Source organism: Xenopus laevis, chromosome 4L, assembly GCF_017654675.1.
Source record: "Xenopus laevis strain J_2021 chromosome 4L, Xenopus_laevis_v10.1, whole genome shotgun sequence".
NCBI lineage: Eukaryota > Metazoa > Chordata > Amphibia > Anura > Pipidae > Xenopus > Xenopus laevis.
Genome location: NC_054377.1, coordinates 43,774,380 through 43,798,537, shown reverse-complemented (window position 1 = coordinate 43,798,537; position 24,158 = coordinate 43,774,380). Strand labels below are relative to the sequence as shown.

Below are 24,158 nucleotides of genomic sequence, written 5' to 3'. Positions count from 1 at the left end.
AACATGATTTGTAAATAATCATCTATCAGAGCTATATGTGTGCTGCACATATTATGATAACGCCCACACCTAAACGCTATGGGGGTAATTTACTGTGACCCAAAGACAGAAGTGCAAGAACACTAGGGGGCGCTAGAGTGTGCATGCAGAATGCACTTTTGCCTATAGTTTAACTTTGCTCTGCATCTGCTGACGGTGACCATACACGATAAGATGCGCTCGTTTGGCAAGGTCAAACCAGATATGCCCACAAAAAGCCGGTGATATTGGGTTAATCCAACTGGATTACAACAAAGTAAATTGGTAAAGATGGGATGAGGACTGCATCAACTAGTCGATCGCCAAGAAATCAAACCTGCCTGATCAGATGACCAGCAATTTTGGAACCCCAAAGTTACTCCACTGCATCTGTGCATTCCACAGCATTGGCGCAGGCCAGCTCTGTATTTACTATCTGCTCTGCTGCAGATTAGGGCCCCATTGCCTTCTAAAACCACCGTTGCTGCATTGAGATGCATATGCTTTCCTTTATAAAAATGTGGGGCTGATATTCATAAGCTGGGACTCCAGATCTCATCCAAAACATGCTACGCTTTTTGTTACGGCTGCTGATACAGAACAGTTTTACATTCTGTTTGAAATAATATAAGGGCAGGTGGAAAAAATCTGAAAATATTATAGCACTAGTTTAGCTTGTCTAAAAACAAGCCTAACTAGCACTATACCATTTTCTGATTAGATAATAAAAATTTGGGAATGAAGCTTTGAGAGCCTGTATTTAATAGCATGAAATTGTTGTAGTAAAATATGTCTATTTGTGCTTGATCTGTTTAGCATAATTAAAATAATGATAAAAGCGAGTGACTGAAATTAATCACTGTGAATAAGGCATATCCTATGTTTCTGTTAGCATGAGAAACTGATTATTAGATTCTATCTACTTTGTCTGAATCAGTGACAAGAGTTTTCACATGCTCAGTCATTATCTGTCTGAAAGTCTGCTTGGGGTCATCCAGTTCTACTTGATTTGTGTTTAGTGACCTGAGCTTTGGAGGTGCATCTACTAATATGACTGCTGCTGTGCTCTGACTGCTCAATAAAGTACATGAACAGGTATCCTATTCAGTAGATACTGTATCATTAATTGACTGGAGCACAGCACTGATCTTGGTGGTTGCTGTTCTAAAGCTTTTCTTGCCAGATGAGAGAACGATGGAGCTGCAAAGTCACTGTGTCCTTGACTGGGAAACATATCTTCTTCTGGACCTTAGTACAAGCTGCACTGATCCTGGGTGTATTTCTACAATCCCAATCCTAAAGTATATCTCTGCCCTAATTCCTCATTATGGTCGAAGGGTATTGGGTGAAAACACCAATACGGAACTTTCACTTGTCTCATGTGAAAATACAAACTTCTGTCTCCCCGCTAGCATGTTCAAATTGAGCAAACATTTTATTCAAAGGTGTATTTTAGTAACTTGGAAACCATAATGTATATTGTTAAATGTTCTTAAATCGGATCACCACCTAAAAACTGTTTTTGAATAATGAAATAAAATGTAAATCTAAGCAACTTTCCAATGTACATTGTGTAGCACAGAGACTGGTTAAATCTCTCCCAGAATGCCCAGTGACACATCAGATGAGGAGAATAACAGGTTACATAGTTAAGTTGGGTTGGAAATAGACCAGTCATCAAGTACAACTCCTCCAAATGAACCCTCTCTAAATATATATACTTGAAATCATTTGATTAACCTTTTCTGACGTCTGAATCCTTAAAATATGTAGCATCGTTTCAGAGCCAGAAAGAGACTATCAGTAGTAATAACATTGGATTTTTTTTTAAATTTATGAATGTTGGAAAAGTGCTTATAATTACATTTTCTTTCATTAGGCAATAAACAATTTATAGGTGGAGGTCCATTTTAAATGACTGACTGGTGATATTACACTGGGATTCTTGTTCCTTTATTTTAGTTTAGCAGTAAATACATTTGGAGATGAAGCTGCAGAACAGCTAGCAGTGATGTTACCAGTGATGCACTCTCTAAAAGTCTTGAAGTAAGTATAGACATTCCCTTGTTTGCCATATAACTTTGCCTATTTGCAGCAGAACTTTGTCTTATGTTATGTGCCAATAAAGTGTATTTGGATAGTAGATTTGTATCATAGACAGCATAGTCAGTTAAAAATATTATCTTTTTAGAATTCAGTGATCATTTTAAATGCCAGTAGGAGATGAGGGGTCACATCTGTTGGGGGGGGGGTGCAAGGCCTTGTCCTTACTGCTTGCCATAGAGCAGGTTGTAAGAATTGGGCTTGTTTGCTTTCCACCAGCACACCCTAAATTGCATGTAGGGTTGCAACCTGACTGGTATTCTGCCCTGCCTAGCTGAAAAAATATCCACCAAGGCAATATACTTGCCTGAAAAATTGTAATCACGAGTTGTTCTGCCTCCAGCCTGCCTATACTCTACCCCATTCCCAACTCTCCACTCATCCTCCATTCTGCCTCCTTGACAATTCTCCATCTGCTTCAACCAGTATAGTCATAGTCATGTCATAGCCCTGCCCCCATTGTATCATAGCCATGCCACTTTAAGGCACTGATCCACCTCTTTTATAACACTGATCCGTCCTCTCAGTCCTATATGTCATTGGCTAGTAAGGCCCTGATGAAAATTTGGAAACCCTACTTGTGTCTTTAAATGATGTGCAAGTTAGGAGGTGGTTATAGAGGAGAAAACAGGATTCCTAAATGCATCCCCATAGCCACACCTCAGGACTACAGGGCTGTATCCACCGGGGAAGCGCAGGTCTTTGTTCTCCATTTTGACAATAAAAATCTGCTTTTTTGGCCCCTCACCAGTGGGGCATGGGGGCAAAGGGTAAAACATGGCGGCTTGCAGCCATTTATGGCATGTACAACCTGCCCCATGTGTGATAAATGACCCTTATGATCTGTAATTGTTTAAGGGAAATAATTATAACCCCACATAACAAGGTTCTGGGGCTGAGCTTTGTCATAAAAATATTTTAGTGCATTATTGTAAAATAGACAGAAATATCTGTTGATTATTTAGTGACTGGGGTATATTAGTGTTAAACCAATGCTTAAATCAGGATATGCAACAGTGATGGAGCTCCAGGGGTGATTCAGGGCTGTGTGCCACCTCAAGGCAGCCTTTCCCAATGCACTCTCTTCGCCCCATGAGCTTACATTTTTTTCATTGGATTGCTAGTACATAGAGGGCAATTACAGTATTTACACTTAGGGCTAGTCCACACGGGGAGATAGCCACGCGTTTGCGGTCGCGGTGACAAAGCGCCGCGCCAGTCGCCGCGACCGGCGCAGGCGACAGTTTTGTCGCCGCGACCGCAAACGCGTGGCTATCTCCCCGTGTGGAATAGCCCTTAGTGGAAAAAAACAGCCTTTTTTGACTCTTAAAGTTACTAGGATTGGCTTTTTGACATCCCTGATAACTCGTGGGGTGCTGCCACCTGACGCCAGATTCTCAGCTTCCATCGTGGCAGTAGTACCTCTGGGGAGCTCAGTGCTCAAAATGTTTTGCTGCTTTCCACTGCCAATGGTGTCTCATTGTTGAACCACAGAAATTTATTACATTCAAATGATTATGCCTTTACATTTCTTGGGAATTTAAAGGGACAACAAAACTTATTATTAGGACATATATACTGTAATCAATCTTTCTTTCTGAAAAAAAGGCAACAATGAATTTCATACCAAATCAATATTCCCTGTACTAATGGCTGCAACTCTATACTGCTTTCTAAGTCAAATAGCTATCCTATCAGTTTGAAGTCACCAAATTTGCCATTTCTACTTCCCACAGTGAATTCACAATTTTCACTCTCCTTAAAGGAGACATCAAGTTATAATGTTACCTCCCTGTGATTATAATTGAGTCTGTGGGCCAGTGCACATGTTTGCTGAAAACTGAATTGGCCCAGTGTACTACTGTAGGAGTGCCACATTGGCATCTTCTTACTCTTCATGTATGCTAGGTATGATTCCAGGCCAGGCATGCAGGAGAATTAGAGCCAAACACTGTCTTTTTCCTTCAAAATTTAGCTTTTTGCTCTACTGCACATGTGCACAGCAAAAATCAGCTGTAAGAGATCTCTACAAGGTAGGAGACAATGGTGACGTGGAACTCTAATGATAGTACGGTGAACCTTTTAGATGGTGGTGCTTTTAGTGCTGGGGGGTTCAAGTTGTTTTACAGTGATTTGCTTACTTCAGATCTGAGCCAGCACACTTCTTTCAAATTTTCACAAGCTCAGGATACTTTTCTAGTCAGTGCCATGCTGTCATACATTTTCAGTGCCCCAAAATTCTGTTTTCCTAATAGGCATGGTACAGAAATTTATTGCTGGTTTCTGTACTTCACAAGCAAAGAGGATACAGGGGCATTAAAAGGGAAAGGTGTTGCAGGGCTGAGATCAGGACAACCTATTATTTATTCAAGCAGCTTTTTTGAAAAGTAATAGAAAAATAGCCTTAATAGATTTGCCACTTGCAGTACCAGGAGACAAATATTTTCTGTACATGTACAAAATAAACATTGCTATAGAATTTTTGTAATGGAATTTTTAAAATATGACACAGGCTTTTAATCACTGCATAATAATATTGCTTTATATCTTATGACTTAAAACTATAGATATTTATGGTAAATCTTTAAACTCACACCAACCAGAAACTAATGCCATTCTGAGAAGTCATTTTTCGTGGAGCAATCCAACTTGTGTAGCACCCTATCATTTATATAATTCAGGGATATATAATGTATGGGGCTGCTTTGGGCCCATCATGCTTCATTTTGAGTGCAGATATGCACTTTCTCCACTCTTCTCACAAGTTTGGGTCACGTCTAGCACTTCATTTGGGGCATTAATATATGAGTCTCTCTGTGCAATGTTACAGGGTCCTGTAGAGGAACAGCAAAAACATGTCTTAAAATGAGTTCTGCAGAAGAAATAATCCTTATTAACAACTGTCGCAGCCAAAGAGCTTCCTGAGAGCCCCATAGCAGCGAAGTCAGAGGAGGGGCTGCATGACCCAGCTCTGCATGCCAGCGGGTGATAGGCAGAGATTGGAGGGAAAGGGGGGGGAAGGGGCATAGCAACAGCCAGAGAGAGGGAAACAAAAGGAGCTGGGTAGGCTGGGCTAGCCACCATTTTATGTGGACAGCAAGGAAAGAGGTCCCACCCACCCTCCCCTTTTTAGCTTGGGTTTAATTCTCTAATTGGTCAATGATGTTTGAGAAGCAATGCCCGGAGGGTTTGGGAGTTTCAGAGTCTTATGGGCTATTAAAAGGGGTTAGGGGTATTTGTCACAGCACAGGCGGGTCCTTTTTGTCAGTCTACCGGGGAGGTGATCTGTTATGGGAGGACATATCAGGTCAATTGGGTGGTTTAACCCCTTAAGGTGGGTGACCACGTGTAACAGATGGAGTACTAAAGGGGGGCAATAGGAAGCCCCAGGAGAGGCGGCAGGGATCCTCTCAGCTAGGGACTGGGCGGCTGGAGGAGATCCTGGGTTACTTTGGAAGGGGTAGACTGACAATGGGCTCAGGCAGACAAGTTTGGGTTACTTATTGTTATTATCTAATGGAATTGTTGCAATGTTATATAAATGGATGTTATGGATAAATTATTCACGATTACATTTGTATTGATGTTATGCATTGTTATGTATTAATAAAAGCTGTGGCCATGATCATTCCAAATAATGATATTTGTCACTGGTTACTATGTGTCAGAGGAGTGAGTGTAGGCGGATGCATGGGTCATGCAGCACAGGGGTTAAAAGCTCCACACTGGCACCTGTTTGTGTTTACGAAAAAGGATGTGGATAAGTCACTGTTGCAAAGATGAGATTAACTTTAATAAATGTGTTGTGTAACTATTTCCCTTGTTTGTCTGTAAGCCGCCGTCTTAATGTTTCAGAAGTGATTTCCCAAGGAGCATTTGTTTGCAGGAGTAAGACTGGGCGTCACTGTGGGGCTGTGCCGTCCCACACATTTCCTAGTGGCTCGCCTCTGTCAGCTGCTGTTTATTTCATGGGTTCACAGTCTTGGGGCATCTGATGACATCACCAGTGAGGAGTACACACTGACAGGCGCTGACAGGTTGCCATGGCAACTTCCTTTTTAGCAGCAAGTGAAAAGAACATTTCATTTTGTTGGCTTTTCATGCCAGCGTTAATATCCTGTGTACTGACCTATGTTATTGCCAAGTGCAGGCGGCATTGGCACTAGGCTCATGCCATGTGACTCTAACAATACTTCCGCACAGTATTACAACAATGTTTGTCTGTGTCATACAGAGAATTTTAGATTCAAAGGGAGTGTGTTTCTGTGTGTTGTATACATTGAATTTGTGTTATATAAGTGTCTATACTCGCTATTGTGTTGTGTATCTATTATACACAGTAATGTAATTACTACCCCCTCCGTACGCTATTTCTGCATGAATCCAGTGGCGCGTGAGCTGAGGGGGTGCGGGCCCTGGCCCAATTGCACCCTTTGCTCCCCTGGCAGTTACGCCACTGATTATACAGAGTGACAGAGAGAGACTCGTATATCTGTATGATATGGCAGTTGGACATATCTGCATTACATACAAGTCAGTGGGTTAGATACTGGTTTTGTTTTTGTTTATTGTTTTGTTTATTTATGTTACTCTGTTATTTAAAAGCTGCTGTGTTTTACTTACTGTAGACATGGGCCAGTGTGTATGTGTGTTATATGCAAGCCACGGTGTATCTGATCAGGGCCGGATTTACATAGTGGGCTCCCCTAGGCCCACTGGCATTCATCGCCCCTGTCCCCTTCCCTTTATTCATGCAAATTTTCATTATCTGGACTGGAGCAATGGAGATTGGTGCAGGGGAAATTTAAAAAATTATTCTCTCCAGCGCATCCCCAGTGTTTTTGAATAAATGTGGGTGTGGTTGGGCAGCATGCCGCCCCCTAAAATCCTGCCACCCTAGGCCCCACAAATCCGGGCCTGTATCTGATTAATATTGGCAGAGCATATACTTTATTAATAGGTCAGTGTGTGTCTTTATTATTTACATTCCATGTATATATCTACTCTCCTAAATCTGCATAAATGTAGTTGAATAAGCATATATGTGTTATATATAGACCAATGTATATCTGTTATACACAGCACATTGGAACACTCTTTGTGTCTGTATTATATATAGGCTTGTGTGTGTATCTATGTATCAATTATATATTCAGGCCACTGTGCATCTGTTTTATGTATACTGTATATAGTAGTGTCACAGTGTGCACTTATGGTTGGAAAGCACAGTTGGCCATATTTTCCAGAAATAATTGCAACCTGTGGCTAAGGGCAATTCCCACTGCCATGGAAGTGAAGCTATCTGTGATGATTTCTACAGCAGGGAAACACCTCACAGTCTCTGACTTGACACTGAAATGTAAGATGGCTATAAAATTGATTTATACTTGTTTTCTAGCAGTTCAGAGAAAGCAGGATGGCTGTACTTTCATTCACCCAAATCTTTCCAATACACATTTTCAGCTTGCAGTCCTGCAGTCTGGGAGTCAATGGTGGCAGTGCATTCATGATGGCTCTGGCATCTTGTCAGCAGATAGAAGACATTTGGTAAATGCATTTAATTAACTTTTTTCTCTTATTTTGCAATATGGCATAGAGGGGGAGGGCCAGCCATTCTAATCACTTACTATTAAATAGTGAACTTCATAAAAACCCTGATTACTGAAACTAAACCTGAGGAAAGAACATAACAAGGCTTAATGCCCTTTTCTAGTCTTCCAGCAAACTAGTCGTTTTACTAACAATGCTTGTCACTTTGGTATATCTCGTGAATGGCGACCTGATAGCATATTCCAGCCATCACCCACTGACTGCTAGCTCCCTTGTCCTGAATTTGACTCACTGAATTAGCAAACACTAGGAGGCTGATTTACTAAAACTCAAATTCATCTAATTTTTTTCTAAAAACGAAGTTAAACTAACTCCCTTCCACAAATTGAATTCATTTAGCAATAATTTTTCTCGAAAAAATTGGAGCAACAAAACGTCACAGCAAAATCAAGAGTCAACTTTTTCGGATTATCACCCGAAACCCCAGACTTTTTCGGATTATCTCTCGCAGATCACAATGTCAAGTTCAGTGACATCTGCCATTGACTTCTGGAGTACTTTCAGATTTCGATTTTTAGCAGCTTTGGGGTATCATAAATCTCTAAAAATTTGAGTTTTCCCCCCCTGAAAACCTCAACCAGAAAAATTGAGGTTTAATAAATGGGACCCTAGCTGTCTCCTTGTTTATTTGTAAGTTCTTGAAATGTTGTAATTAGAGTCTTTCTAGGGTTCACACCTTTTTATAAGAAGGGAACCTGAAGACAAACCATAGGACAAAAAAAAGAGTAGGCACATGTTGCACTGCTAAACAAAATATTTTAATTTACTATCTATTAAATAACAATAACAGCTTAACAACATTCTTGAAGTATGACATGCATTATAATGCCCATAATGTTTGTTTTTCTTATCTAGTCTATCAGGAAACATATTTGGGGACACATGCCTACTGGAATTTGCTAGAAGTCTTCAACATTTTACCCAACTTAGGAAGATAAAGTATGTGAAGTTTTAATTTTGTAATTTGTCTTCCTTTGTATTTAAATACCATACCATATGGGGACCCTTCAAAGTTTGTTTCACTGTAGTGCTAAATATGTATTTTGTTATCTGAAACTGCAGCATAACTTCCATTTTCAACATTGTAACTCAATTTCATTAACAACAACCATTATTTCTCCATTATTAACAGTTCTAAACTAAAAGGTTGAACTTGATGGACGTGTGTCTTTTTTCAACCTTACTTACTATGTTAATGTGTAATTACTTTCCTTATACTGGAATACTATATATTCATATAGGTAAAGTTGCTTGTTTACAACTTAATCGGGGTAATTTATTCTCAGCACAATTTAATTTCACCCTTAAGTGTTAAAGGACATAGTTGATGCACTGATATTTCTTATAATTTGTATACACTAATGACACTCGCCAAAGTTATCATTTGCTTTAGTACTTGGAGTTAAAAAGACTATTACTGGGAAAAACTGGATATGGAAAAGTGTGTTGTGTAATTGACAGACAATAAAATATTATTCATAAGAAGCCAGAATACAGATTTATCAGAAGGCTAAACCAAAAAAACACATTTCGAATTTTAATTAAAAGGGATTGTAGTATAGTATGTAAGTGCTTCAAAGCTGTATTGTTTGTACTGAATGCAGCACCTTTTTGCTAAAAGAATATTTAATGGGTGAGTGCAGAACACATCGTATCATATCACATCAGTCCCTCAATCAGATGCTAGTTGTAAAATCAAAAAAGATTTGATGGTTATCAAAAATCTGTTAAATATTAGGAAAACTGCCAGTGGACCCCCAGAACAGATGCACCTTATTCCACAGTCTATTGTATCACATTACTTGTCATCTATAACTGCTTTGTTCTAACACATTTTATTTTTTAGCTTGAAGTTGTGTGAAATATCCGACAGTGTTTTCTGTTCCCTTGCTGTTGGCTTTGGAGGTTGTAAAAACCTTGAAGAAATCATGTACGTATGTATAGATGTACAGGGCATATATAACACAAACAACCCTTTACATTCATAACACTGCAGTTTTTAAATGTTATACTACCTAGGAGATGTTCTTTCTGGTAATGAAAGGTTTCGTTGCAGGGCAGGATACAAAATGCAAAAACTGGCAATAAACTGTCAAGTATTTCACACTGAGCTCCTTCCCTGCATTCCCGAATACAGTGCTGTTTGTGATCAGCAGCACTCAGTGTCGGACTGGGACACCAGGGGCCCACGCAAAAACCTTTGACCAGGGGCCCACTGTCAGTACTATTATTCTTCCTCTCCTCACTTAACCTCTATTCTCCTAGTCTCTCTTTCTTTACATACTGTTATCTATCATTCCAACTATTCAGCCAGTGTTCTCATTGAAATAGGGAATGGCCATGAAATAGGCCAAATGTTTAGCAGCATGAGAGCCACTGACACCTGGGCCCACCGGGAGTTGGGAGTTTTCCTGATCTCCCGGTGGGCCAGTCTGACACTGGCAGCACTGTATTCATGACAGGTGGGTGGGAGGAGGGACATAGGCCATACCTCCCAACTGTCCCATTTTCGGAGGGACAGTCCCTCTTTTGACAGCTCAACCTGCAGTCCCTCATTAGTACTGGAAAGTCCCTAGTTTCTCTGCACTGAACAGGCAGAAAAAGAAACAAAGTTTCAAAGTCTCTGGCTATTAGCAGAGAGCACAGAACAGCAGGTGCAAATAAGATATTTTGTAACAATTTTGAGACACAAAAAAACAGTTTAGATGAGGAGAAATATTTTCAAACTTTCATAACCTGACAAATTTAGTAAAATGAACATGATAATTAGGGGGTATGGCCACATAAAGGGCGTGGTCAAAAAAATTTGCTGTTCTAGGTGCGGAAAAATTTTTTGCCCCTCTTTTTACTTCCAAAATGTTGGGAGGTATGCATAGGCATCATGCCTTCTATCTATGCACCAGCACCATGAAGCCTTGTACTTGCCATCTGCAGTATGGATGGCTGAAATGATAGGGCTGCTTTGCTCTTGGCACCTATCTCTTTTAAATCTGGTACCCCATTCTGAGTACAGCCAAACCAATACACTTGTGTCTGGGGGCATAGTAAACGGAACATGCAGTCTGTGATCATGTGCAGTAGACAAAGTTAAGGCTCAGGTCAGTAAATTATGTGTAACAAGAAATTTGCTCATTATTTTAAACAGATTGTCATGGAACAGCATTGGTGATAGTGGAGCATTTTCCCTGGCCAAAGCTTTAAAAGGAATGAGAAGACTGAAGAAGTTGGAGTATGTATGACATCTTAATGCATTTGGTTAATTAAAGTATTATGAAATCATGCTAATTTCATAATACTTTCATTTCATTATACTTTCATTACGAAATCATGCTGATTTCATAATGAAAGTATTCTGTTTGACGCAGACTGAAATGTCAGAGCCTCATAGTTATAACTGTCAGAGCAGCTTTCACTTATGGCTTAGTGTCCAGGTAGATAAAGCATGTACTGATATCTGGCATATTTCAGTGACTTTTATAACTGTTATACCACTATTAGGATACTATTTTAGCTTTTCAGTAAACAAATATTTGTCTCAGTAAATACTGCTTTGTTGACACTGACTTATTCCTATGGCTACTGAAAAGACTCTCACAGTAACTTATGCTGAATTTATGTAAATATGTTTGGTAATAACATTTTAGTACATGGTTCTTTGAAGAGTATGGTATAAAGGTGAGATTGGAATTTCTAGTAGTATTTGGGGATGGAGAAACCAGTCTAATGAACAGAACAGGGATAGAATTGTTTAATGCAAGTACTAATATCCAACAAAGGATAGGCTTTAAAAACTAGATGTTAGTGCACACTGTACCCACCTAGAGTTACAGCAAACCTGCCTTTATAGTTGTCCCTAATACTAATACTGCCACCTTTCTGATAAATGGTAGGCTTTCACAGTATGCCTTGTGGTTTTTCAGATGCTTAGAAGCTCTGGGTTGCTTACCGACCAGCTAAGGAGTGGGGGTTAGGTCTGTCAATCAAAGCAGTCTAGAGCCATTGAATATATGCAAGGTCTATGAGGAAATATCTCTGGCATACACATGAAGTGTTTTGTATGTATTGATGTAAATAGTAAGTCCATCATACTAGCTCACTTCTGTGACATATCTAAAATACTTGGGCACTTATTTTTAAAGTGTTTATCGTGTATATATATATATATATATATATATATATATATATATATATATATATATATATATATATATATATATATATATAACAAACAAGGGAATGTTGTGATGAGGTTGTGACCACAAAATTCACATAGACAAATACAAGAGATCCTCTGCACTCAGCCCATTATCGATATATTAAGGACATTTAACATTTTGTGCCTTAAGCTACTAAAATATATGTATATATATATATATATTGCATAATATATTTCATTTGTCATTTTTGTTACAGTCTAGAGAGAAACCAGATGACTGAACAAGGGGCAGAGGCAATAGCTCAAGTTCTGAATGGCTGTATTGGGATAAAATTAATCCGGTATGTAAGGGAATGCATTTATACATTATGTTATGGTTGCATTCTCTATAAATTTGTTTCATGTAAATATTCAGGCCTGTGGCACAAGATGATTTTGAAGTGTTTTTCTTGCCATGTTTACCATTATTTGGCTGCACCAGTGCCTTTATGTGTTTTATTCACCCAAGAATCTGTATAGGTATTATTGGCTTAATCTTAAATGTTACCCTTGCATAAGCACCCACTGTCTCATTGACTTCAAGCTGCCCACAATTGTTTGCTCTTATATACCATGGGGCAGATTTACCAAAGGGCCGAATTGTCGCCATTGACCACTTCGCCAGGTGCAAATTCGTTACCACTAAGCTTATTCACTAAAATGCAAAGTTGCGTCCTGGGCGCCGAGAGCTGTCAACTTTTCTCTAGCGATACTTCGCCAGTGCGAGCATTTCATAGGGAAGATTCACTAGCATTCGTTTATGCCTAGCGGGTACATTAAAGTTGCATTGACATCTTTATTAGAGATGTTGAAATGCTTGAAGTGGCCACTTTTTATTACAAATTACTTGAATGTTCAATGGCCCTCAAATGTCTGGGGAAAAATGTTAACACAAAAAAAGTTTAAGTTAGGACTCGTGCTTAAAAAAAAGGAAAAGTCGCAAGCGTTTTTTCAACTTTAATGCATTTTTGGCAGACAGGATATTATGTAACTGACATAAGATTGAGGAAGATCTAGCTTCATTCTAGCAGTTTGCCTGGTCTGAGGTGACAAAGTCAACTGGCGAAAGAGGTAACGTTCAGTAACATCCACACTTTGTGGAAATTTGTGGAGCAACGACCATTTATCTGAGCAAAAAGTCACCTGCCAATAGAGTGCGAGCGAACGCTAGTGATGGTCTCTTTCACTAGCGAATTGTCATCTGCCCCTGTAATTGAATTGTGGATGTACCTGCGGATGTGATTTCTGGCGAGAAGTCGCTATCGTTAGCCACATTGCCCTTTAGTAAATCTGCCCCCATATGTCTACGGCAGCACACTTTGTCATGCCACAAGGCAGATGCCCACTGACATGAAAGTTTTCCCAAGTTGCCCTATGCATAAAAGAATTATCATTCATTACAATTATAGCATGCATGTTGTTATTGTGAGTAACAAAAAAGTATAGTATTATGTTCTGAGTGAGAAAATGTGGATGAACGTGCCTTTTAGTTTACACTAAAACCGCTCTGGATTCAGTGAGGGAATCATTAAGGGGTATATGGATAAAAAGTGAAAGGCTATTTACCCATAGCAAATGACTTCACTTTGGGGGCACATTATTCTACAGAACTGTTCAAGTACAGAATGGTAGGCTATTGTGTAGCTGTTGAATATAATTTTGACTTGAAAATTGCAGATTTGACAGCATTACATTATAAAGTGCTATCCACAGCAATGTGCACAACAGAAATGTTCTTCACAATCTGGATGCTTACCCGGTTTTACTTATCTTTTTATAGTTTATGGGACAATAAAATTCCAAAGCCCATTGAAGAGAAGCTGCATAATGAAGATTCAAGACTAAACTTCTCATTTTTTGAATAAGAAAGGCACGACAAACCTTCCAACTTGAATGGAGGCTCTGCATTACTGCATAATAACTTCCATCCTTTCTGCTGATTTTAAACACCAGTAACACCAAAAATGAAAATGATTAATCTGACCTAACAGTCTAGTTAATTCAGTCCAGTATGTGTACAACAAAATGCTCTGAAAGCAGAATTTTTGGTGTCAGCATTAATGTTTTAGCATGAACAAATCAAATCAGCACCAGTGTTATTGTCTAACCAAAGTTTAGAATTAGTGAACGTATAACTACATTTAGGGCATTTTTATTTTCTGGTGTTACTGACCTGTAAGGCATGATTGGTAGTTCATGTTTGTCCTGTCCTGTAATAGACATAATTCTCATTACGCATCACAATAGACATAAAAATCAGCCTCATACAAAAGAAATCCAATGTAAATTAGCTATTGCAGAATGTATTCCTCTGTAAAAACAATACTTGAATTGTCTCCAGTTTTTCTAATGCAAGTCTAAAAAGCATATAGCTATAATGCACTGAAAATCACCAGAGTAATTTCACGAAAATATTGCACTAAGAGAGCACTGTCATATGTATAAAAACATTAGTATTGCATATGAAAGTACTGATTCCAAGTACAGATGGGGTACATTTTATTTTAACTGCACCTTAAGGATAAGCAAGTTGGTAACCAGACCTCTGGTTGTAAATATAAAGGATGTTACAATGGAGCCAAAGAGCTCACAAAGCAAAGGTCCTCTGAACTTCATAATCATTCTGCCGGTGAGTTTTGAACTATTAAAGGAACAGTGCCAAATCCACTCTAAACTGCTTCAATAAAAGCTCTATTGTGCATAAAGTTTATTATATTCAATGCTCTGTCTAAAAAACATATTAAATCTCTGCTTCCGGATTTACACTGTAGAATGGCAAAAGGGTGATTCTGTAAAATCTGAGGTGCGGCGCTCCACATCTCCGCCTAGACTGCTGAACCAGAAGCTAGTTCTTGCTGCTGTACTGAGGATTTTAAAGACCTCTGCAGGACTTACTTCTGTGCTGCAAACAGGGATGGAATGTCTGCAGCGTAATTTACTTCTGCGAGTGCTGCACGTGAAGAAGAGTGGATTTTACTGTTCCTTTAAGTATCAATTTTGCAGTGTTGTGTGCATGCTCCATTATATTTCTGCAGGACTTGAACACACAGCTGGAGCATCCTTGGCACATAAGTTAAGCAAAGGCAGAGGGGGACTATCTTTCCTATCTGTATAAAGTATATGTAAGGGGAGTCATTCATTCCAACTTGATATAGACGATTTATCTCTTAAAAAGTATTGTCCCATTGTTAAAAGTTTATCTTTTATTGACCATAGCAACCAGATTGCAACTGAATAGTGTAAATGGGGAGCTGCAGAGAAAATGGGTTCATTCAAAAGCCAAGGAAATAAATTGCATTTGCATGCCTAAAATAATTCTGAGGTTAAGTTTCCTTTTGAAGTTACAATGCAACTTTATTGGATGTAAAAGGTAAAATGTGTACTTCTTACTCTTTTTTTCCTGTAAAATGTTAAATTCTTAGCTATAAGTTTATTCCCCCCCCCCTAGTTGGTTGTTAACAGATCAACCTGTGCATTTACATCTGTGAAGATAAATGGCCTTGTACTCCAAACCAAAATCTAAACAGGCTGAAATAGAGTGGTGCATATAGTGTAAGGTTCTATTTATTGTAGCTGAACCTGTGAATGTAACCAATGTTACCAGGTTAAGCAAAGAGGACTAAACACAAAGCAATGCTTTTTATAGCCTGAGAGACTGCTCACTATTGACTGAAATCAGGGACTGGTTTATCAAAGGTCAGATGTTAGAGTTTTATTTTACCTCGAATAAACGCGAGTAACCTCGAAACTTGAATGGTATATTATTTAAGATACCCCATTTTTGAGCATTCAAGTCCCGCAACCCAAAAACTCTAATTGATCGAGTTTTCTTAAAAAAAATTTGAATGAATCATTCTAGTTTTGGCAAAACCCACTGAAAAAAACTCAAACTTCAAGCAGGCTGTTAACCTATTTAAATGGTTCCATGGACCTCAGCCATTGACTTCTACAGAACCTTGACAGATTTAAGGTGGTGAATTTTAGGATTCAAGCTATTTTTACGGGCAAAGTATAATAAATCTCCAATAGTCAAGTTTTTATTTTATTTTTTTTAAAAAAACTTGATCAATTCAATGTTTTTTTTAACCCGATAATGTGAGTTTTGACCAAAAAATACAACTTGAATACTTTTTGTGGAAAAAACAACTCAAACCTTAATAAATTTGCCTCTCAGTGTAGCTCAGTGCAGTTTACCTTTATTAAGCACGTCTTTGACAGGTGCACAGTGAAAAATGTATTCAAATCACCATTTTTCTGCTTAAAAATTTGTCAGGACCCCTAAACTTAATTCTCAACAGCTGCTGAGAGCCCACAGAGCATGTGCAGTGTCATTAATACTCCTAACAAAATTCAAGATGGGAAACTCTGACAACTTTGAAGGCCTGTCTTCAATAAGACAGCCAGCCTGGCTGGTTCAATAAGTTCAATATAGAAAATATCGCATTTCTAGTCTAGTTCTCCTTTAAATACGGCTGGCACTGTATTCATGAGGGGCAGGTGCAGACACACTCTTGCACTCAAGTGCTCCAGCACTTGTATCTAGGGTCAAAGTAAATAATTCCTATAGTATTTCTGGTTCCATTGGTTTTATATTAAGATACATAAACAGACTTTTTTATCATTTGCCTTTGCTTTTCATGCACTCCCAGCCTCTTTGAATGATCACTTAAATTTTTAATGTTCTCTCAGTTTGAATATTGTTTTTTTTTAGCTACAATGCAGTGACTAGGAAAGACATAATTTACGGCATTGCAATGATTGCAGTAGCATTTAGCATGGTAATGATTGCAGCAGTCAGCAGCATTAGCTTGCAATATATTTGCAATTCATTATTAATGTATATAATCAGTTGGGTGTTGTCACTCCAACATGCATAAATTGGATGCAGGATCAAAAATTTAACTTATGTAGGTAGAAGGATTCAAACTCCATATTGTGGAAAAAAGGATACATTTATTCTCACTCGCATTACAACATATATTGTAGTCTTTTTGTTAAGCTACATTTTAACGTTTCATTGATTTATTTTATTCTCCCTCAACCACAATACACATTTTTGAGGTTCTGCAATATTGGGACTAGTCATAAGAGATAAAGAAGCTATATCATATTTATGGATGATTCCCTAATTTGCACTGAACTTTACATGTTTTCATTTGTATGAATGTTTTAACTTTTGTGGACTTATTTAAATGATTAAATAAAATTAATTACAAGAGAAGTGTATATGCATTCACTGACCACTTTGGTACAAGATCAAGAAACTAAATAAAAGACTGTGAAATAAAGTACATAAATCGATTAACACTTTGGGGACCAGATAGTATATGTACCATGTTTGAAACCTAATGGTATAAACCCTTGACATGAAAATACACTTTTATACTGTGAAGCCTTTAATATCTTATGTGTAATCATAAACCCCCCAACCAACACAAATAACTGTAATACAATAAAACTAATAGTATAAGCTCCCTCACCCATAGGTGCAACTCATGATGCAAAATGATGTTCAATTTAATGTCAAATGATCCGGGAGAAAGAATAAAGAAGCATGCCAACAACAGTATGATTATGAGGATTGCCAGATAGCTCAGTTATTATAATGATCATTTTAAGATGTAAAACTAAAAAGCAAAAGGGAGGGATAGCAAATATTTATGTATGTGCATACGGGCAGAATATGGTAAATACCTTTAAAAAAATAAAAAAGTACAGTGCAGAAAGCGTGAGTTCAAGTGTTTTGTCCCTACAGCCCTGTGGGCAGGAGCATAGTGTTCGAAATTGCCCATAATTTACTTTTATATCAACTGGAAGCATGGGTCCACTCTAGTGATGTGTGGGCCGACCCGATACCCACGGGTCCGGCGGGTTTGGGTCGAGCTCGCACTGCTCCTCGCCGGTGGCGGGTGCTTCTCCTGCTCTCCCCGCCAGCCACCTTCAAATGCCGGCATCCGGGTTCCAGTTTTATAGTCTTGCGTCTGCTCGCCCTGTCACTTTTGTGACGTCATCGGCGGGGCAGGTCAGCGGGGGTCTATAAAAGGACCCCGGAAGTGTGGGTGCGGGCTGCAACAGGGCGGGTTAGGGTTGGGTGCTGGTCAGGAAAACCCTGACCTGCACATTACTAGTCCACTCCCTTGTGAGGCGATTGTTTCTCAGCATCACCAAGTGGCAATCTTACGACAAACTACTGGACCCTTACTGTAAGGTGATTGACATACATCTGAATGGGGGCAAATATGATCATTCTCTCTATTCCCCTGCCCATAGACAGGCCCGGATTTGTGGAAAGGCCACCAAGGCCCGTACCTAGGGCGGCTGGATTTTAGGGGGGCATGAAGTTTAACCACACCCGCATTAGTTCGGAAGCTCTGGGGCTGATCATGAGATACAATCGTTTTTTTAATTTCCCTTGCGCCAATCCCCAGTGCTCCCGACCTGATGATGAAAATTTGTGCATGTGCAAAAATGAAGAGGAAGAGAAAGGAAACGGGATCAGGCCTAGGGGCGCCCGCTATGTAAATCCGGCCCTGCCCATAGGTCTACTAATCTACAGTTAGGTCCATAAATATTTGGACAGGGACAACTTTTTTCTAATTTTGGTTCTGTACATTACCACAATGAGTTTTAAATAAAACAACTCAGATGCAGTTGAAGTGCAGACTTCCAGTTGTAATTCAGTAGATTGCATAAAAATTTGTGGAACCAAAGCCTTTTTTTTAACACAATCACTTAATTTCAGGGGCTCAAAAGTAATTGGACAAATTAAAAAACTGAAAATAAAATGTTAATTTCTAATACTTGGTTGAAAACCCTTTGCTGGCAATGACAGCCTGAAGTCTTGAACTCATGGACATCACCAGATTCTGGTTTCCTCCTTTTTAATGCTTCGCCAGGCCTTTACTGCAGCGGCTTTTTAGTTGCTGTTTGTTTTTTCCGTCCAAAGTTTAGTCTTTAACAAGTGAAATACATGCTCAATTGGGTTGAGACCAGGTGACTGGCTTGGCCATTTAAAAATTTTAAGAATATTGGCTGTATGTTTTGGGTCACATCATTGATAAACACTAGTGTCCCAGTACCACCAGCAGCCATGCACACCCAATCCATCACAATGCCTCCCCCATATTTTATAGATGATGTGGTATGCTGTGGATCATGAGCTGTTCCACACCTTCTCCATACTTTTATTCTTGCCATCATTCTGGTAAAGGTTGATGTTTGTTTCATCTGTCCAAAGAATGTTTTTCTAGAACTGTGCTGGCCCTTCTATTCTTGAGGCTTATGAGTGGCTTGCACCTTGCAGTGCACCCTCTGTATTTACTTTCATGCAGTCTTCTCTTTATGGTAGACTTGGATATCGATATGCCTACCTCCTGGAGAGTGTTGTTCACTTGTTTAGCTGTTGTGAAGGGGTTTCTCTTCACCATGGAAATGATTCTGCAATCATCCACCACTGTTGTCTTCCGTGGACGTCCAGGTCTTTTTGCGTTGCAGAGTTCACCAGTGCTTTCTTTATCAGAATGTACCAAGCTGTAAATGTTGCCACTCCTAATATTGTAGCACTTTCTTGGATGGGTTTTCTCTGTTTTTGCAGCTTAAGGATGGCTTGTTTCACCTGCATGGAGAACTCCTTTGAGCGCATGTTGTCTGTTCACAAATCTTCCACATTCAAGCACCCCCCCTCAAATTGATAATGACACAACAAAGGAATTGCCCACACCTGCCCATGAAATAGCCTTTGAGTCATTTGTCCAAAGCCTTTAGTTCCTCACATTTACGCAATCTTTTGTTCAACCCACTGAATTAAAGTTGAAAGTCTGCAGTTCAACTGCATCTGAGTTGTTTCGTTTAAAATTCATTGTGGTAATGTACAGAACCAAAATTAGAAAAAAAGTTGTCTCTGTCCAAATATTTATGGACCTAACTGTATGTGGATACAAAATGCTAGGAATTACCCATATGCCATTGAAAGGGGGTTCAGTTAACAAAAGAAAGAGCATATCAACTTATTCTGTGCCTGACAGTATACAGATAATCCAAACATAAAATATAGGGCTATAGTGGAAAAAAATTCAACAAGCATAGGAGGAAGTGAGCAACAGGCAAGGACAGTAGGGTTGTGTAGAAGGGATAATAAAAAACAGGCAAGGCCTAGAGGTTGGGGGATACACAGAAAATGAGTTCACAGGCACAATCAGAAAGGTAGGTAAAATGGACAGGATCAAAATCGTCAAGGTTTTCAGAGTTCAGGCAACGCATACCTTTCCAGAGATACAAAAAAGTAAGGAGCAGTGGGTTAACAGACTAGAAATTTTGCTCTACTGGTTATGTTTACACGATTAGTATTCTTTGCTGTGCCCTTCGCATCCTATTGTGTCCTATTGTGAAATTAGAACAAAAAATGTCCCTATATCTAAAGAAAGTGAAATTGACACTTAAAAAACTACTCTTAAAAATATTCACATTCATTAAGGGAGCTGTTTACTAACTCTCTAATTAAGCTCATGTTTTATTAAAACAAAGTCGACCAAACCATCCACGAATTGAACTCATGCATCAATAATTCTTCTAGAAAAAGACAGAGTGAAAAAACTAATTTGTGCGTCAATTCAAAGCATACAATTGACGCTCTGAAAACTCGACTTTCTTGGATTATTGACTGTCGTAGCGAAAACTTGACTTTGGGGCAAATTTACTTACCTTCGAAGTTGCGGCAGCGTTGGTTTGCCGCACTTCGCCGCACTTTGGCAGACGAAGTTTCGCCAGGGCGCGGCTAATTCACTAAATTCCGCAACTAAAAAGTTGCGCTCAGAGAGGCGAGAGGTAGCCAGGTTGCGCTACCGTTAATTCGTCAAGCAAAGCGAAGTTACGCTAGCGACGCCAAGTTAAAGTACAACGTACAGATATATGTAGCAGCAAATACATTACACTACACAAACCCGGGAAAGCTTCATAAAATAAAATAGAGTTGTTATTTTGCCCTATACATGTGCCCACTGTATAGTTTGGGTGTATGTTAGGAAATGTAGGGGGAAAGGAGGGTACCCCCAAAAAAAGTTACAATCGTTTTCAGCCTATCACCCTTAAAAAAGTTTTTTTTTGAAGCAAGCCCTATCTACTCTATGTTACATTGCCTGGTCTGAGGTGGTAAAGGCAAGTCTGGCGCAAGAGGTAACGTTCAGTAAAATGCACAAGTTAGTGAATTAGCGTAGTTACGTCCCTTCGCCATATCGCAACTTCGCCTGGCGTGTGGGTGCGAAGTAGTGCTAGAGCAGGTCCACTTCCCAACGAATTTACGCTAGCACCCGTTAGTAAATCGGCAAAGTAACAAAATTACGTCACACTGGCGAATTTGCGCTAGCGTTAGCCGATTCACGCTTTAGTGAATTTGCCCCTTTATCGGATTATTGGACGACATTCCAGACTTTATTGGATTATCCAGCGCAGGTCACAATGTCAAGAAACAATTTCAGGGACATCTGCTATTTATATCTACATGACCTTGACAGGTTTGAGATGGAGTATTTTTGGATTTGCATTTTTAGAATCTTTAGAGTATAGTAAATCTCAAAAAAAAATTGACGCCAGTGTCCCTTCTCAACCTGTCAGTTTCTAATGCTAACGGATTACTGCTGCTCAAATATGGCAGCTCCTTTATAAAGGAACATGGAGAATCATTTAATTTCTGATGTCATTACAGGTATGGGTTTGTTTATCAGAAACCTGTTATCCAGAAAGCTCCAGAAATAAAGGCAGTATCTCATAGATTCTATATTATCCAAATAATCCAAATTTTTAAAAATGATTTCCCTTATCTCTGTAATAAAACATTACCTTGTACAAACTAAGATATAATTAATCCTTATTGGAAACAAAGCCAACCTATTGGGTTTATTTAATGCTTACATGATTTCCTAGTTGATAATGTATAAAAATCCAAATTACAGAAAGATTCGTTATCTGGAATACCCCAGGACCCAAGCGTTCTGGTTAACAGGTCCCATGCCTGAATATTTTTAATCCAGTGAAACTTCTATTACCTTGAATGTTGTTTCACACTGTCTTTTGTGGTGCCACTAATTTATAATGCGATTTAATGGGTGCTTTTTTATTTTTTATCAAAAGTTAGTCCTGATTTTCCAAAAATGTCTGTATCTCCTCTGCTATTTTTTGTCAAATTAATCTAACCAGATGCATATTTTGCCCTGGTTCTGTCTGTAAAAGTCAAGTACAATTAGTCAAACATTCATGCACCAATCAGACCTTGCACATGCTGCTCCATAGTGTGTTGTGTAGTGTAATATTCATGTAGTGTAATATTAATGCTGCGATGCTTAACCCTTGTCATTAACACAGTAAATATTGTATTCAGTGCCGAGCCAGGCCACTTCTCCCCCAGATGCGACCGGGTGTGCGCTGTTGAGAGTGCTCTACCGAGAGCAAGCGTTGACTTAAGAGCGCACCCACGTGGCCCTTTTCACTGGGGAAACACTTTCCGGCTATGGATAGGTGACAGAGAAGATATGGCATGATGCCCCCCCAAGTTTTGCCCTAGGCACATGCCTCTTCGACCTACCCCGAGTTCCTTAGTTTGTTAAGAAAAAAACTGACCTCTGTGTTTATATCCTTTGAATAATGAAACATAAGTTGATTTAACACATTTCCTTGATTTTACTGGTCCCCTGAAAAAAAGTAAAATGGGAAAAGCATGCAATGTAACATTAGGGGCAGTGTGAAAAAGCAAAAAACAGTGAGGCTGAGTTTGCAACATGGTATGGAGTGAAGCAGAATGTGGAGGGTGATTAGATAATAAACCAGAAAGCTATTCCTCAACCAAAGACTTGTACGTTGTGTACAAATGCAATATAAGAACTTTTTAAAGCTCCCGTCAACAAGATCACACAGTAACAAAAGTAATGGAATATTAAGGAGACTTGCAACAAAGAATACATTCTTGCTTGCTGATTTGCGTATTGCTGTTTCAATAACTACAAAGCAAAGGATCTTGGAGCACAAGTGGTGAGTAACAGGGTTACGGGAAGATTAAAAGAAGCAATCTGTAGCGACATTAAACCACAATCAAGTCATAGAACATGTAATCCAGAATAGCTGTAATTACAGTCTGATCCCCGTAAAAAACATATTTATAAAGCCTCCCCTCTAACCATAATCTATTTACAACTTCATCTGTTACATTCCAAATTAGGTCTAGAAATGAATGCAATGGAAAAGGAGCTGAAAAAACCCCCAACAACAATATAATAACATTATCTTCAGTTTGAATTTTGTTTCTATCCTAAAAGAAGTAATTGTATGACTCCAAAGGGAAAAACCTGCCCAGAAATTGACCAAACATATTTCCTCCCTATTGGCCAATAATTCATCCAGTTAACCTGTTTAAATGTTGGAAATCCTATGGGTCAGTCGGCTGTTAGGCAGGTTCCATTTAGACCAAAAAGTTTAACCTGATTGATTCATGTTTTCTTTACAACCTAGATTTCTAAAAACTTACTTTGTAGAAATTTTAATAATGTCAGTTACTACTACGATAATTAGGAGAGTCCCCTTTTGTTCATACAATCTTTGGCCCATTGCCTCCTTTTGAGCTGGTATCATTATAATTTTTCATATGAATATTTAGTTGTGTTTCACAACTCATATATAGGATAAAATACGGCGTCCCTTATAACAGGAAGCATGAACATGAAACACCTAAAAAAGTTAATATTGGTCCAGTTTCAGTTTGAGAAAAAAACTACATCTTAAAACTCTTCTTATTAAAACTTCAGAATAAACAGATATAGTTTTCGTCCTTGAACTGAATCTTGCCCATTATATTATATTATTATATTTTGTGTATATATATATATATATATATATATATATATATATATATATATATATATATATATATATATCAGTTCATGAAAGCACGATGTGAGCCAAAACGCGTTGATACATCATGCACCAATAAATGAGTTTTTGATACATGCTTGATGGCGATTGCTGAGAGTGCTTTCATGGACTGCTACATTTGATTTTGGTTAGCACCCGGCATAAGACTCTGCGAGTGGTGAGTGCCAAAAACCTCTGTGTATATACCTGTATATATATATATATATATATATATATATGTAGAAAGGCTGTGGCACACACTTACTTAGGCAAAACCCAGGTGCTAGTCAGATAGAAGCCATATAACCATACAGAAAGCTGACGCACACTGGGATTT

The 24,158-nt window shown here is 38.8% G+C and overlaps 1 protein-coding gene across 4 annotated transcripts in view; it reads left to right on the top strand.

The window, feature by feature from the left end:
• The window catches only part of LOC108713498 (protein NLRC5-like), a 96,042-nt gene extending 81,616 nt beyond the window's left edge, over positions 1 to 14,426 (top strand). For all 4 annotated transcript variants that reach the window (XM_041590146.1, XM_041590144.1, XM_041590147.1 and 1 more), the window contains exons 42-48: positions 1,981 to 2,064; positions 7,585 to 7,668; positions 8,587 to 8,670; positions 9,578 to 9,661; positions 10,877 to 10,960; positions 12,145 to 12,228; positions 13,707 to 14,426. In XM_041590146.1, coding sequence (XP_041446080.1) covers positions 1,981 to 2,064; positions 7,585 to 7,668; positions 8,587 to 8,670; positions 9,578 to 9,661; positions 10,877 to 10,960; positions 12,145 to 12,228; positions 13,707 to 13,791 — 589 coding nt within the window. In that variant the 3' untranslated portion in view covers positions 13,792 to 14,426. The remainder of the gene's footprint in view (positions 1 to 1,980; positions 2,065 to 7,584; positions 7,669 to 8,586; positions 8,671 to 9,577; positions 9,662 to 10,876; positions 10,961 to 12,144; positions 12,229 to 13,706) is intronic.
• Positions 14,427 to 24,158: the final 9,732 nt, after the last annotated feature.